Source organism: Zosterops lateralis, assembly GCF_965231275.1.
Source record: "Zosterops lateralis genome assembly, chromosome: 11".
In the NCBI taxonomy this organism is placed as follows: Eukaryota; Metazoa; Chordata; class Aves; order Passeriformes; family Zosteropidae; genus Zosterops; species Zosterops lateralis.
Window position 1 is genome coordinate 10,401,650 of NC_139771.1, and position 15,695 is coordinate 10,417,344.

Here is a 15,695-nt window from a genome sequence, read left to right on the forward strand (position 1 = left end):
GCCCCACACCTGTCATTGGAGTTGGGGCCTGTGCACAGGGGGCTGCAGGGCACTGTTTTTCAAAAAGCAGTCTGAGACTTACCTTGAGACATTCAAAGCACAGCCATCCCCAAGAACTGACCCCTGGGCACTTGTGCAGGGACAGGGAAACAGCTGCCAAGCCCATCCGCTTCACAATTACTGTGTGCTGAGAGCTGGTCCACTCGACCAGGAAGAAAGGCATCCTATTTTGTCTTCTGGTGTTCTCCCAGGATCTGTCCCCAGCTCTCCTTGCTCAGACTATGTCATAAGCTCTATGTCCCTCAGCAGGACAGCAGGCTGCCACTGGGTGCTACATCCCCACATTAGGGGTCCCAGACCAAAAGCTATGTCTTTTGCATGGGCTGGATGGATCCTAGAAGTAGGGTGGTTTCCAGCTCTCCATCTTCCTAGAAAAAGAGGGGAAAGCACATAATGCCAAAGGTGCTATAACACTTAGGCAATTTATCCAAGGAACTTTGTTCTGGACCAGCTCAGTGACAGCTGCAGCCCAGTTGTACAAACCTAATCACAACTCACCTCAGAATTAGCTCGACACATTAAGCATTGTTCCAAGAAGCTCTCCTCAATCCCTCTGCTCACAGGGGTCACTCAGCTCCTGGATAGGGGATAGAAGGGGGATAAGTGGAAAAACGGGGGAGGGACTTGTGCATTGGTCAAAAGCTTTATCATTCCCACTCTGGCATTCTCCATTGCAGCTCAGAAGTGATCAGTTTTGACTGATTCCACGTGTGGGACCAAGTTGCCCATGCTACTCCTGCTGCCCACACACATAGACATGGATAAGACCATGAAGCTCCTCTGCAAGCATCAAGCAAGGACACTTGGACAGCAGGATCTAATGCAAGCAAATGCCTCCTCAGTGAGGAGGGGACTGTCTCTCCTGCCATGAGCTCATCTTCAACGACCTCCATTTGTTCCCTCACTTCAGTGATTGCAAATACTGCTTCAGCACTAGTGCTGGTTTCTGGGCTGAAGCACTGTCAGGGTGTCTGTACATAAGCAGCAAACTCCCAGTATGCACAGGCAGGACAGTATCCAGTGTGTGTTTGTTTCCAAGCATCTGTGCACACACATGCACATGCAATGTTTTGGGAACCAGGAAGGGCAGAAGGGCTTTCTGCAGGACATGGGTTTGAGCAATGGGACCAAGGGCAGTGTGGCTGCACTGCATACAAGCTCTCTGGAATGGGGCTGTATACTGAATTTATGAGCTCTTAAGTCATCACATTTACAATTTGTATTTTCCAGTCTTTTAATTTCATCAATAAACTCAGACTAAACCTTTGCTGAGGCAGTGTGGAAATTTCACTGTTCCCATCAGCCCTATGTACAAAGTGCTGATGGGTAGGACCAGAACGCATTTCCTGATGGCTTCGGTGTTCTTATCTAGTTCCCCACTCCCCTTAAAGTAATTGGTCAGTCCCTCACCTGCTACCTGTGTTGTCTGGGCCTCCCTTGTTGGATGTAGGTGTAACACGTTAGAAAATATGGGGGCACAAACACTTACCATCCCTCCTGCATGTCTGTGTGCACATCATGGGGAACCTCACCTAAGTTCTGTACCACTTAGGACTCCCTCCTTGCTCTGCAAACCACACCACTCATGCATTTTTTACCTGTACAGAGTTGCTTTACTTCAGAGTCCACATCAGTAAAACATCTCCAGGAGGTTTCCTGCTAGAGAGCTGGCTCTCAACAGGGAGTAGTCTTCAAAGTGAGCACCTTCTTCATTAATAGGCCTTAAACTGAGATTAAATAAGCACTGATAAACCTACTGATAGAGTCAGGCCTTCCCTGCTTGGATGAACCCCACACTTTCAGAGGAGGGTGGCATCATTTCTGCAGAATGCTAGAGTGGCCTCAAATAACACACTGAACTGTCAGGCACAAGCCCAAGTGATGGTGTGAGCCAGCACTGAAATAATGAGAAGCTGATCTACAGCTTTCCCCCTCTGGTTTATTAAATGAATGCTCCACATACCACTTCCCACTGACTGGAAACAGGGAGAAAATCCCAGAACAGTAACTCATCATCCTTTCTTTCCCTACGAAGATTCAAGGCTATGGCTATGTATGGATGTTGTGAAGTGATAAAGTTGCTGTGGCTTCACAAGTTACCACACATCAGCTGAACTGTGCCATTCTGACCATGCTCCCGGCTCCCTGCAACCGGGTGGTAAAACATGTTTGCTCATGATGGGGCTGGAGCAGGTACACTGGCGGGCTTCAGATAAGCATGCTTTGCTGATAAGCAGTACCTCATTAAGCCCCAGGACTCAACGGCTTGCAATGCAATCCTTGCCCCAGAAGCCCCTCCTCTTCTGAATTTATAGCCCTCAGTCATGGAACAAGCAGCAGGAAACCCCTCAGGGAAAGTGGTCAATACTGGATTAATTCCTGTGCATTACATGGGGAGGATTTAGGGCTAGAGACCATGCCAAAGAGGAATGGTAGAAGGATTGGCCAACCGTGTTGCTGAGTACAACTTCACCAGAGCTGTGTCTGGAGAGGATACTGCAAATGACACGTGGAGATGATCCAGTCAGTGAAACCAAAGTGCTCTGAACTCTGCTGGGGTCAGAGTCCATGGACATGAGTTACAATAGCATTTGAACTTTCCAAGATTGAAGCAAGGTCCAGCCCTAGGTATAGGGCATGATCTAACATAAAAAAAAACATGTCAGGCTCATTCTTGACTCCACTAAGTAGGACCAGGCCTCTTTGTCTTCAGATCTCAAAAAAGAATGTTTGTTTGAGGTTCCTGCCCTTCCCCACTACCACTCAGAGGTGATGGTTGTCTTCTTGCCTGAACCTTGGTTTAGTCTTAAGCTTCAGCCCGAGTCCCAGAGAAGCTGGAAACAGACACAGCCCTGTGTCCTAGCCTCTGAAGGTCTCTTCCAGTCAGAACTCCTCAGAGCCACTCCATCTCCCACCCCACATCCAACCTCCGTGCTGAGCCAGACACATGGGATGAATGCACAGGACTTGCTGATGCTCCCTCCTGTACAGAGTGGGGAATCTACATGGTTTAAGCCTTTTCTGCTCAACATTCACAGCTGCAAAAACAGCAGGCAAACTCCTGACCTCCCAAAACTGAGCACCAGGCACCTACCCTTCTCCACTGCTCCACCCAGATGCTCTTGGGATGGGAGCTACACACATTCAGGATGGGTTCTCCTTATCTAAGTGTCGCATTTGGATTTTGAGATGTGAGGAGACATTCTTCAGGGCAAATTTTCTATTTATTTTTCAATCTTGTTCTGAAGTCAGGCAGGTTCTTCTGTTCCACCCCAGTAGGAAGTCAGCCCAGTGTGCCCATCCCCGACCATCATCCCCAGAAATGTCACACCAAGGCCAAGCACAGCATCCCCCCAAAAAAAGGATGACCCATGGGGAGGCATCTAATGACAGTGACTGGTGGAACAAAGCACGACTCATGTTTGTTTGGATAGTCTAAGGACTTGGAACAAATGTCTCTGACTTGTGTTGGTTTAGATAAAAGGACCCCAGCCGTGTCACAGAATCAACAGGGTGATGAGAAATCACTTGCATAGACCTCCTCTGCCCTCAGATGCTTTTAAAACAGAAAAAAAAAAACAAACCATGATAACAACAATTATTATTTTTTAGGTTGGAAAAGACCTTTAAAATCACTAAGTCCAACCATTAAACCAAGTGCTGCCAATCCCACCACTAACCCAGCACAACTAGATGGCTTTTAAATACCTTGGGGAATGGTGACTCAACTGCTGCCATGGACAGCCTGATCCAATTTTTGACAGTCCTTTCCCTGAAGAAACTTTTCCTAATATTAATCTAATCAAAATAATAATAGGTGGGTTTTTTTTTTCCACAACTTGGAGGCACTTAATGCTTTCTGGACCAAGGCTCACTGGGGTGCCAAGCGCAGGATCAGGGATTGGGGCTGCATGGTTGGGGTCACCTGTCATCTGGGTGACAAAAAGTTTGGGACATTTTGCTGTGTGGTGCCTTATGTTTTGTTCTCCATCCTGACCTGGCTGACAATCCCTGCCCTTACAGACCCAATACCTGGCTGGGAGGGAAGAGAAGGCTGGACATGGCATGCCTGGAGTGGGGAACTGAGGGGGGACAGGGATCTGAGGGAGACAGGACTACATCCACATCCATCTGACATACTGAAACAGGGAATGAAGGAAAAGGAAAAAGGGGGTGGGTAGGAAAGAAAATCCCTAAGATCCTCGGATAATAAGCGCCATTAAGGTTAGTCTGTCTCATGATTGTTTCTTATTAAAAATAGACTGTACTTTATCTGTGCAGGATATGCTGTTTGGATGAGGGAATTAGCAGAGTGACTGCCTCCATATCATCTAATTAGCAAAAATGTTGATAAGCAGATACAATCACATATGATTAGGATCCTTTTAAAAAGCCACTCCATTAATTAAATAGACAGAAAGGCTGCCTACAGCCCTCGCGTGCCACTGATTAGAATACAAATATTTACACTAATCTTGCCTCCATCAGCCATGGGACACTTTTGAGTATTTTTAATGACATCAGATTACTATTGATTTTCATCCCCAATGTCAGACCATTTTGTTAGTATCTGAAAGTGCTGCCTTCAGTTTCGGATGCTTTAAATCATGTTGAGGGTTTATCTTAATGACGCTGCTGATAACCACTGTTCAGGTCACTCGTACTTTCTCTTCAAAGAACACAGTCTGGGCCAGCTTTTATTGTTTGTACTTGAGATTTAAGATACGAAAAACATTTCTCATTTCAAAGCCTTGGTTTCTAGGGATGGGTCTGCCAGGCCAGTTTGGGTCTAGTTACTTGATGTGTGCATGTCTCATTTCCCTTTCTCCCTGCCTCTCCTTGACCCTTCCTTTTTTCCTTGCAAACCCTTTTGGCTCACAGCAGTGGCCTGAATGGTTGCTAATCACTGATGCCTGCTGCAGGCAGCAGACAGGCAGTGAGCATCTTCTGTTCAGGGATGACAGGAGAAAAACACTCCCTACTTTTCAGCTGGGTGGGATGTGCTTAATCCAAGACAGATAACCCAGTGGGCCAGTCTGAGATGGGCTCTCCACATTAAAGGCAAGTAGGGGAAGAGACGCTTTGCAAAGACAGAGCAAAAAGCAGTCATTTCCTTTCCATGTATAGTCCCACTCCTAGAAGTTGATAACTGGCCTGGGACCCTCTCCAACAGACTTTTCTGATGTCCAGTTTTCCCTTCTGGGTAATAGAGAGTAGGAACAGCAATTCTTCTTGAAATTTCTGCCAAGCATCTGCAAGAGGACTGTGCTGGCAGTGGCTAGGAGCTGTCGGCACCTTCTGGGGACTTACAGGAGGTAAGCTTGGATCACCCTCAAGTCCAATGGACAATCCTTAAAAAATCTAGTCCCTTTCATGAAGATTTCAAGCATAAGACTATAATCTGAGTGAGCCATCAAGTCTTAGCTCTCCTTTCAGTGTAGAAGACCACTTAAGAGTGTTTTGGGAATGCTCCTCTGAGCTCAAATGGCCAGCAGCAGTTTGCTGTTGGGCCCAGGTTACTTTTGCCATTTCGACAGGACAAACAACATCCAGCAGAAAAATAAATCATGTGGCACAACCACCCTGTAATTAAGAAGACTTCTGTGCCAAAGGAGGCAAAAGCTGAGATCTCTCCAGTGAGGTGAGCCCACAGGACCTCATGAGCTCGTTTGCTTTGCAGTTCCTTCAGCTCCAGCCCCCAGACCTGCACTGTCCTGCGGCAACTTTTACTGCTCAAATCTGACAAGCACCTCCATGCTACTGTCCCATCACTGACCAGTGAGAACACTAGCAGTATAAATATCTTTCCCAATACTGTCAGCTCAGTTGCCTTCCTACTTCTGTCTCCATTGCTGCCTCCAGGCTGACATGACTGCCCCTTGCTTTCACAGCCCCCTCCCCAGCCTCCCCCCCCCAGGCTGTGTGTTAGGACAGCAGCCAGCTCATATGCTGTGCACATGCTCTTTTTGGTCTGGCTGGCTCTTGTCTTCTTCCCAAAGTGTGGGATAATGGAAAAGAGGGCAGTGATCTGCAACATATGCTGCTATTAGTAGGTGTTTATGACACTGTGTTACAGACAGATGAATTCTCATTATTGGCACTTCCTTGGAGACCTTCTTCATGCAATATTTCCCTCTGAGGATATTGTATTTCTCACCAGAATGGCAAATCCAAGGAACAGAAACAGATGCAAGATAACCCTAGATTTGATTGCCTGTGTCGAGTTCCTGGGCCATCCCTGTTGTACTTGCATACACACCTTGGGACAAGTACCCAAAAAGGCGCATAGAAAAGAGGCTAAGGTTGGTAATTCTGGGAATTTAATTTACTACCAACATGAAAATGAGGCTCTTCTGAAAGTGTTAGGCTTGTCTATGAATTCAGAAAGATTATGATATCCATCTAATAATGATTTTAGGAAAAATTCCCACTCAGGGTTTAAAAATGGCCACATGGGGAAGTTCCAGTGATTTGCTACCTTCATAAAGAAGGATGTGTGATGTATTTTGAATTTAAATTTGACTAATGATATCTTCCAGCTGCTTTGTGTGGCAGCCTCAAGATCCCTATGGCACTGAATTTCTGTTCCCATGCAGGTTCTTGCTGACTATGATGTAGCTGGCATTGAACTTCCTCCTTCCCCAACTCTCTCACTCAGAGTGTATTTTCCAATCCCTTAGTCACATTTTATGGCCTTCCCCTGGGCTTTCTCTTATTTATCAACACTCTTTCTGAACTATGGGTAGCCAGACTGCAGTTTCTCTAGAGCTGCTACCATAGGGAATTATGTCCCATCAGATAGTATGACCTGACTACACCACACTTCCCTGGATTGCACATGGATCCACTGAGTATCTGAGAATCCCACTGTAAGGCAGATTCAGGCAAAAAGTAGTCTGACAAAGTCATGAGGATGGTAAAACAGTGAAAGACATTGCCCAGGGAAGCTATGGATGATGTCCCACCCCTGGAAGTGTTCAAGGCCAGTTTGGTTGGGGCATTAAGCAACCAGTTCTAGTGGAAGGAGACCCTGCCCATTGCAGGGGGCAGGGATTAGATGACCTTTGAAAAATGTCACTTCCCACCCAAACCATTTTATGATACTATGGTAGTTCTACATCACAGCTGTGTCAGCACAGTTACATCCAGCAGCTACAACATCATGTGCATGGCCTACATGTAGAAACACAAAGGCCAGTGACAACCAACTCCACCCTAGAACGTGGTCAGGACAACTGAATCAGGATTGGCTGAAACCCTCTCTGAGGTCACAATCTCATGGTTTGTGAGCAACAGGTTTGAAAAGAATGTCTATGGTCAAACAGCTCTTGGTGGCCTTGCACTGCAGCAGGACAGAGCAGCTCATGGAGCAGACTGAACATCTCCCCACCTGTGAGGAACACAGTGTCACTGGCTGTCCAGGAGTATCTGCATGCTGATCAGCCTTGGTGGGAGAGAGATAACCAGGCATCTTCCAGAAAAACCCAGCTTTCCTCTGAGATGGTAGATTACTACAAGGTCCTTGGACTGCAAAAAAATGCCTCACAGGATGATATTAAGAAATCCTACCACAAACTGGCACTAAAATGGCATCCTGATAAGAATCCCAGAAACAAGGAGGAAGCTGAGAAGAAATTCAAAGAAATTGTTGAAGCGTACGAGATTTTGTCCGACCCTCAGAAGCGATCACTGTATGACAAGTCTCTTGAGGAGAGCAGAACTCTCAGAGAAAGGGCTGCATCGGGTTATAACAGCTTCTTTGGTTCCCGTCATGGATTCTCCCATGAAGAAGAGGCCTTTGGAGGGACGTATCCATTTACGTGTATTTTATTGAACCCTTTTGACATCAGAATCAATGGTGAAACCTGGCACAGCAGAAGTGGAAGAGGAGGAAGGTCCAGGGAGCCATTTGTGCAATGGAGTTCCTTCTGTCCCAGCGGGCACCCCACCTCCTTCTTTGCTGAAAACACATCTGGGCCATACGGTGTCAGAACAGTGATAACCTCTACTGAAGTGATCAATGGCAAGACCATCACCACCCGGAACATCATTGAGGATGGTCAGGAGACAAAAGAAGTGGAAGAAGATGGCCAGCTAAAGTCTGTAATAATCAATGGGAGAGACTACCTGAATTCTGAATGTCACCAGCAGAAGCATTAACTGCAAGCTGTGGGATGTGCTCTGATAGCTCAACTGATGGGATCTGCTACAAGCATATCAATAAATACTGAGTTCATGAGACAACAGATGCAGACTTCTCAATAGTTGGGAACAAAATATTTCACAGGTAAAGATATGGTTATACTAAATGAAAGAGTGTGAGTCCACAAAGCCTGAATGAGGTGATACATAGTGATTATTCAGTAAATATGTATTGCAGATACATGTGAAACAACCTTGCTGGCTTGCAAAAGAGACAAAGTCGATTAATACAGCAATAGGAGACAAGCTGGTTTGTAGGCACATAAGAGACCCCTAAACAAGCTATAGGTTCCCTTCCCACTCCCTGAGATGTCAGTATTAAAGTCTATCAGCTGGATGAATAAAGCCTTGTGTGAGTCTCATACACAACCCTGACACTAAGCGAAGAATACCCTTCCTACTTTTGGTGCATGAGAAGATGCATATCCATTGAAAAATGTTTTTATACATGGGCAAGAAGGTTGGGAGGGGGAAGTGGGACATGGAGAGCCTAGAGAATGGCATAGGAAAAAACAAAGAAAGGAAGAAAATGTCATTCCTCCAACTGTAAAAGAAAATTGGGCTTTCTTGAGAATGCCCTGCAAATTATGACCAGAGACCCTGATGGAAGTACTGCATAGCTCAGAGGCTGAAAGTGAGCAGGGAGAAGGTGAATTTGGCTCTCTGACTGGGACAATCTATATTCCCTCTCTGCCTGGAGTCATTCAAACATGAAAAGCTAAATTCAAACCATAAGCCAACAGATTCCAAGGGACTGAGTTTAGCTCCCTCTTTGTGCAAAGTTGGATGTGAAGACTTAGATGGTGCTTTAGCATCATTATTGTCTTGCTCACAGCTGCAAGAGCCAGTTCACAATGCATTTCTTGCACAGTCTGCCAACACGCTTGTTCTCCACTGAGCTACAGAATGTGCTCCCCATGTTTCAGCCCTCCCCTGAGCTGACATGAATAGCTGAACCTTGCCTGGCCAGATCACCTTAAGCATTTAAAATCTTACACACCTCTTAATTTTTGGTCCCACACTACATCCTCTTGAGTTTCCCAGCTTTCCCTGCCCAGTGATGTCTCCCTGAAGACTGAAACTAGTTTTCAGGGACATTTTCACTCTAATCCAGATTGCAATTGCTGCCTGTGTTTGGGCAGGTCTTTGCATCTGTTTCCTCTGCTGTAAAATGGGAATAACAGACTCCTGTGTTTTGAAGGAGACTGAGGTAGTGTTGCTAGAAAAAGACTCTGAACATTAACCAATAAGTTAAATTAGCCAGAATGCTGCCACCCCTTATTCAAAGCCTTTTTCTCTTGCAAAGACAAATGTACTTTAAATCACCATCCTTAGCAATTGATACCATGTCTGGCTTGGAAAAACAGACAAAAACTGCATTTGTTATGCTAAGGGCTGATAAGCCCCTCTCCCAGTGAGAAAAAGACAGTGCTGGGCAGCAAGTGGAAGCTTAACTGCATTCTGGGAGGCCAGTGGCAATGGGAGCAGGGAAAACCTCCATGCAGGGACAAACTGTGTCTGCTGCTACTCCACAGTTTGGAAGCCATCAACAATCCTGCTGGCATTGGGACTCTGAGAACTGCAAATATTTAAGGGGTTTGATACAGAAAGATTATTTTGGTGAGAGCAAACATGAGTCAATATTTCTACCGACACTTCTCCTGTGGACACTGTACTCACGAGAGATGGCTTCTTGAATTTACGTTATGCTGCCTCAGAGGAAGTCCAAGGTAAAAAAAAAAACCCAAAACAAACAAAAAAGCCAGTAACAACAACAACAACAAAAATCAAACTGCATGTTTTGAATTGGAAACTGAAATGGTCTTTGATCAAAATAACATGTTTGGAAATCTGGACCAGAGTTGAATTCCCAGCACCTCAAACATTTTAGCTTCCTAGGGCTAAAACTTTCCTTCAGTATTGTCTCTAATGGGATATTTATGCACATCAGTATTTCTTGATCTGAGGCAAAGGTACTCAAGTCTATATGCATGTGAGACCTTTCTTGCCTTGAGTCAGTAATTCCTTCTCCTGTGTTGGTATCTAAAGCAGCACCTAAGAGAAAGTCCTTCCTTTTTCCATCCCTGTGTCTATTGCTACTTGCAGGATCTCCTGGGGTAGCTCTGGTGGCTGCACATACCAAAGCCTACTGGAAGGAATAAGGGAACACAGACCAGGAAGGGACCAGCTCATCCAGAAAATGTCAAGTCCAGGAGGGCCTGCAGATGCTCTTCCATTTCTTCCTGTGCACACCACAGAACGCCTTGCAGCACTTTCTGTGAGCTAAATATGAGAGATTAAAAACAACCAAAACAAGACCAAGATCATAAAGGTCTGGTGGCAAGAGAGGAGATCAAACTGCATTAGCAAAGTCCTGCATTCTTGCCATATCAAGAAATCTGCCAGGTGTGCCCAAATGACCCCTGGAATGGGTTGTGTCTCTGTTAGAGTAAGTAACAGAGATACAACCCATTCTCTAAGTTCTGCAAGTGAACCCCAACACACCTTGCCTTGGAAGCAAAGCCTTTTCTGTCCCAGAACATTGGATCAGACTAACACTGAGCTGGCCAAAAAACCGTCAACATCTCAAGGAGTTTTAAATTTTTTTTTTCTCATGCCATTTAGCAGCCACAGCACCAGAGGAGGCAGCACCAGATGTCCAACCAGCCGCAGCAAAAATTTGTAAGTCTTTGCCTTGCCTAATGCCAGTTCTCTGTTCCTCTTCCAAAAATGCCTCTTCCCTCAAAAAACCTGTATTTTGGGACCTTGTCTGGTCAGTGCTGAGTCTTTCAGGTGTGTTCATGGCTGAAGGTGCTTGCATGTCTTGTGCTTAGCTGCTGATGGAAACCAGCCCATCATCCTTCCAGTCACTGCTGGGATTGATGGGTTTATTTCCGGCACCAGCTCTGCTTGAAGATGTCACACTTGGGAGCAGCTGGAAGCCTCCTTTCTGGCTGCAGCTCCGGACCCAAGTGTCTGTGGCTGCCTGTGGCACCAGGCAGAGCAGAGAGCGAGGGTGGCTCGAGCTCCATCACCGAGTGCAGCCAGCAGCTTGTGCTGAGAGGCTGAGTCATTATTTTATTAGCAGGGCCCACAACTACTTTAATGTGGGCTTAGGCTGCAAAAGCAAAAACATACATAAAACAATTTGGAATTACTTCATAAAATACTAAATCATGATATTAACCAACTGACCTTTGCTCTATGCTGACCTGCTAATTTTAGCAATTACAGCCAACAACTTGAACATATCAAGTGGGCAACTGTTTAACAATAATGACATCTGCTTGGAAAATCAAATTATGTCTAAACATCTTTAAATCCCCACTAGGGGATACCTGCTTTTTTTTGCAACTGTTAGTCCCCGTTTAATAGGATTTTAAACTCGCAGCCGGCTGCACACTCTGGTGGCACCGACCCCTCTCCCTGGAGTGACAACAGGACAGACATCCCATTAAGCAGAGAGTGAGTCTCTCCTCAGACAGTGATGGAAGTGGTTTGGGTTTTGACAGCTTAATCTGATAGACAGGTGCATTAGCTGGATCCCTTTGCTCGTCCATGCCCCTGCAGATATTACTCCCCTCCACAGTGCCCCAAGGTTACATGTGCTGGACATATCCAGGGCTGATCTCCTCCGGATGTTTCTTGGGAAGAATGGAACCTTGCTACCACGATGGGCTTTGCAGCTTTCAGTGCTGTTTGTGGAGCAACTGACATGAGATTTCCTCCTGCAATGTCCTCAGACACAATCTAGTTTTATTTTTGGTGATGAATTCTGTTTCTTCCCTCTCTTTTCTCTCTTCTCTCTCCTGTGTCCCCAGCCACTTAAATTCCTCCGTGCTGTTCTCTGCTTCATGGGCAAAACTCTGACGCTGAGATCTGTTCTTCCCTATAATGGCCTAAAATATGACTACGACAGCCTGCAGTTGCTGTTGTAGCCACATTTCAGATCTGTAGGTTTTTCTTGCCAAGAAAAGTGACATTAGAAGCAAATGGGACCAGTGAGGAAGGGTGAGCACAAGACCACCTAAATCTCCACTGAAGCACATCAATAGAGACCAAGACCCTCCACCATAAAATTAAGGTCCTTATTCAGCCTCCAGTTAGGTTGCTGCAGTGTCCTGAGCTCTGCTGATCTGTGAACAGTCTCAGCTCCATGGTCCTACTCCTGATCACTCAGCACCCTGGGCTGCAGGGCTGTTGTCAGATATTTGAATTGAGATACAAGAACAGAATATTTCCACCCCTTCTCCTCTCCCCCTCTCTCTCTCTCCCCGGCCAGTCTGGCACTTCTCTGATGGAGTGTGCAGCAAAATCACAATCACATGTTTGCAGCAGTAGGAGGCCATTGGCATGGAAGTGGCAGTGATGTCACTACAAACACTTCCCCCTATCCCATTTCTCCAGAACAGTCTCCATTTTTATGACCCTGTCCTGAGATCTGCAGGAAATCAAATTGTCCTGATGCTATTTTGAGCCCTGGTGTCATGGCATCAGTATATAACACCATGGTGTCAAGCTGGAGAGGCTGGAGCACTCTGTCACGGTGCTGCTGCCGGTTAGTTTTGTGCAGCTCAAGGACTGGATTGCAGCCCTGCAGATCCCATACTTGCTGTGCTGGGACCCTCACAGTGTGTGTGCTAAGCCAAGGGGGTGAGCTGAGCAGGCACGCCACAGGGCAGGCCTGGCTTCTGTCCATCAGCAGCTCCCGCACCCCATTGGAGGTTAACCAGACCCTGGGGCAGCACAGTACCGGGGGGCAGAGCAAACCCACAGGCTCGTGGCATGTGGTTCCTACAGCCTGGCACGCTGGATGCCAACCACCCTGGGGGCTGCACGCAAGGGAGGAGCGTGATTACAAGACATTCGTGAATGGCAAGGGGAGATTTGGAGAAAGACAGACGCTGGCAGGGTGCCTAGGACATGAAACCAAATGACAATCTGACCAAAATGAGGAGAAACAGCACCCAGCAGCTACGAATGCTTGTCTGAACTAGGATTGCCATCTAAACAGAATGAGCTGTGGGTTAGATACCCCTGTCTATCAAACTGAGATTTAAACAGCTGTTTAGATTCCACTGTGCTCACAAACTGTCCTCTGATGCTTCCCGCCAACACATGAACCCCTGCAGACTGGAGCTCTCCCTCGTGCCTGTGCCTCAGAGGAAAGATTCAGGTCATGCAATATCTCTTGCCAATTAAGCTCCAGTGGCATCCCTACCTGATTCATCTCCGGCACCCAAATCTTATCTTCTACTCAAAGAACATCAGATTTAACACGTGGCATACCCAAAACACTCCTGAACTGAGATCTCAAACAGAAGAAACAACATCTGCAGCAAAATTTTATCTATTGGACAAAGCTTATCCTGGAAGAACTTAAGAACCCACAGAGTCCCCTGCAGCAGAGCAGGAACAAGTACCAGTTTGACTAAAAAGAAGCAGTGGGAAAGACATGGTGGTGGCCCAGAGTTCTTAGTGAGTAAGAAAATATGAACTGCTTTTCAGAAGGTGTAGTGGGAGCTTCTCTGTTACTTCTTTTAATGGAAGGGACAGGACAATCCCATATCTTTAAAGTTTTTGCAGAAGGGTACATGTTTGAATCCTGCATTAAGAGCAGCTTCTCCAGGAGAAACATTTTTATCAGACTGTGTTATGAAAAGCTATTGCCTCCTTGTGAAGGCAGAAGAGAGCCTGGTGACAGAATATGAGTGACTCAAGGCTGACACAATGCATGCCAAGTGCTCATGTGTGCTTGCTCTCCACAGTACCAGAAAATACCATGCTACAGTTCCAGAGAGGAAGGGGTTTTAACCCTTGAGGCACTTTGTTTCTGATTTTGCTTTCACACACATGGTGTCATGGTTGGAGTGCCCTGTGCAGAGCCAGGAGTTGGACTCGATAAGCCTGGGGTCCCTTCCAACTCAGTGTATTCTGTGATTCTATGATAAAACTTCATCATCTCATCTGAACCTCACCAAGACCGAATGTGACTATTTGCCTTTAGCTGTAACTGCTAAACTCACTGCATCCACAGGAGTCAGTGCTGAGACCAGACAACCACTTTGTAACCTCCTGTATGGGTATCATTAGTAATTGGAGATAGCATCCAGCAGCCCTCCAGCCTGAGATAACACTTAAGTTTCCATGAAATTGAACTGACCCATGAATTGGGTCATTAGTCATCTCCTCCAGCTTTCATTTTCCAGCCCTCCTTTATCTTTGGCTACAATTAGCACTCGATTGTATTCACCTTTGGTCACCCTCCAAAAAGCACCAGGCAAAGGAGCTCATGGGACCTGAATACCACCCACTTCTCAAGCATTCAAGAAAGTTCTTTACTGTTTGACTTCAGTATCTGCTTTCCCATCTTCCATAGGGCTGTGCCCTGTAACTCTCTCTTTGTGGCTGGCAGAACTTAGTTCCCTTCCTTCCCCAGGCTCAGACCTCCCTGGTGCCACTACAGACAGCTCCTCACTTTCCCATGCCCTTGATCACTCAGCATCTTGACTCAGTGATGCCATCCAACCTTTCCAGCTCCACTGTTTCCTCATTTTACCCTGAATTCCTCTCACCTCCCTCCAATGCCTTCCAGGAGCTGCTTTCTTGCCTTCCTTCTGCTGCTTGCAAATTCTTTCCTTCCCACTTTGGACACTACATTCCTGTAAATAAATAGTTGCTTGAACTGCTCATTTCTGAACCTGGCCTCTTCCCACTACACAAGGCATGAGGAGAACCCTCAATGATATTTAAGCAGCTGCAGAATGAGGCCCAGCAGCATCAAGTGACTTGGCAAGGAGTGACATTGGTGTTAGAGACACACGTTCCAGCGTGGTCTAAGTGAGGAGACCATGTAGGGTGATAACATTTTCTTAATCTAATTTTTTATTTTATTATTCCCTCTCTTGTGGTCCCTTCCATTCCCACAATGAACAGGGGTTTTATTGCTGGGGTTAAAAAACATGAATTTGCATTACATCCTGGCTCCCGCTGTAATACTTTAGTCTTGTTTCTCTCTCGTCCCCTCTCCAGAACAACTGATGCTATCACAGCCTGATTTAATTTCAAAGACGGATTGTGATTTGGCAGTCGAGGGGGGGAAAAAAAAAGGCCAAGTTAATCAAAAGTCACCATCTGCTGTGTTGCCATGGGGATATTCCTCCCCAATAAATGTGCTCTTTGCCAAAATCACAGATAACAGCACTATAAAGGGTGGGAGGTGGAGGGGGGGTAAATCAAAGAAAGAAGTTCCAAGACTAGGGGGGGAAAATGAAAGAGATACAAGAGACAGAGAAGAAGTGGGAGAGGAAGGAGCATGGACTACTGAGGAAAAATGACAAATGGACCAACTAGTGACAAGGAAGAAAACAGATTTACAAGCAACTGAGGGTGACAGAGTGACGGAGGAAGACAGACAACTGGAAAGGAGGAAA

The 15,695-nt window shown here is 46.1% G+C and overlaps 1 protein-coding gene across 1 annotated transcript; it reads left to right on the forward strand.

Annotated features, from left to right (window-relative positions):
- Positions 1-7,560: 7,560 nt before the first annotated feature.
- Positions 7,561-8,220, forward strand: DNAJB8 (DnaJ heat shock protein family (Hsp40) member B8; the record flags this gene model as incomplete). The annotated part of the gene is made up of 1 exon (XM_083869267.1): positions 7,561-8,220. The coding sequence occupies one exon, from the start codon at positions 7,561-7,563 to the stop codon at positions 8,218-8,220; it is 660 nt and encodes a 219-aa protein (XP_083725393.1).
- Positions 8,221-15,695: the final 7,475 nt, after the last annotated feature.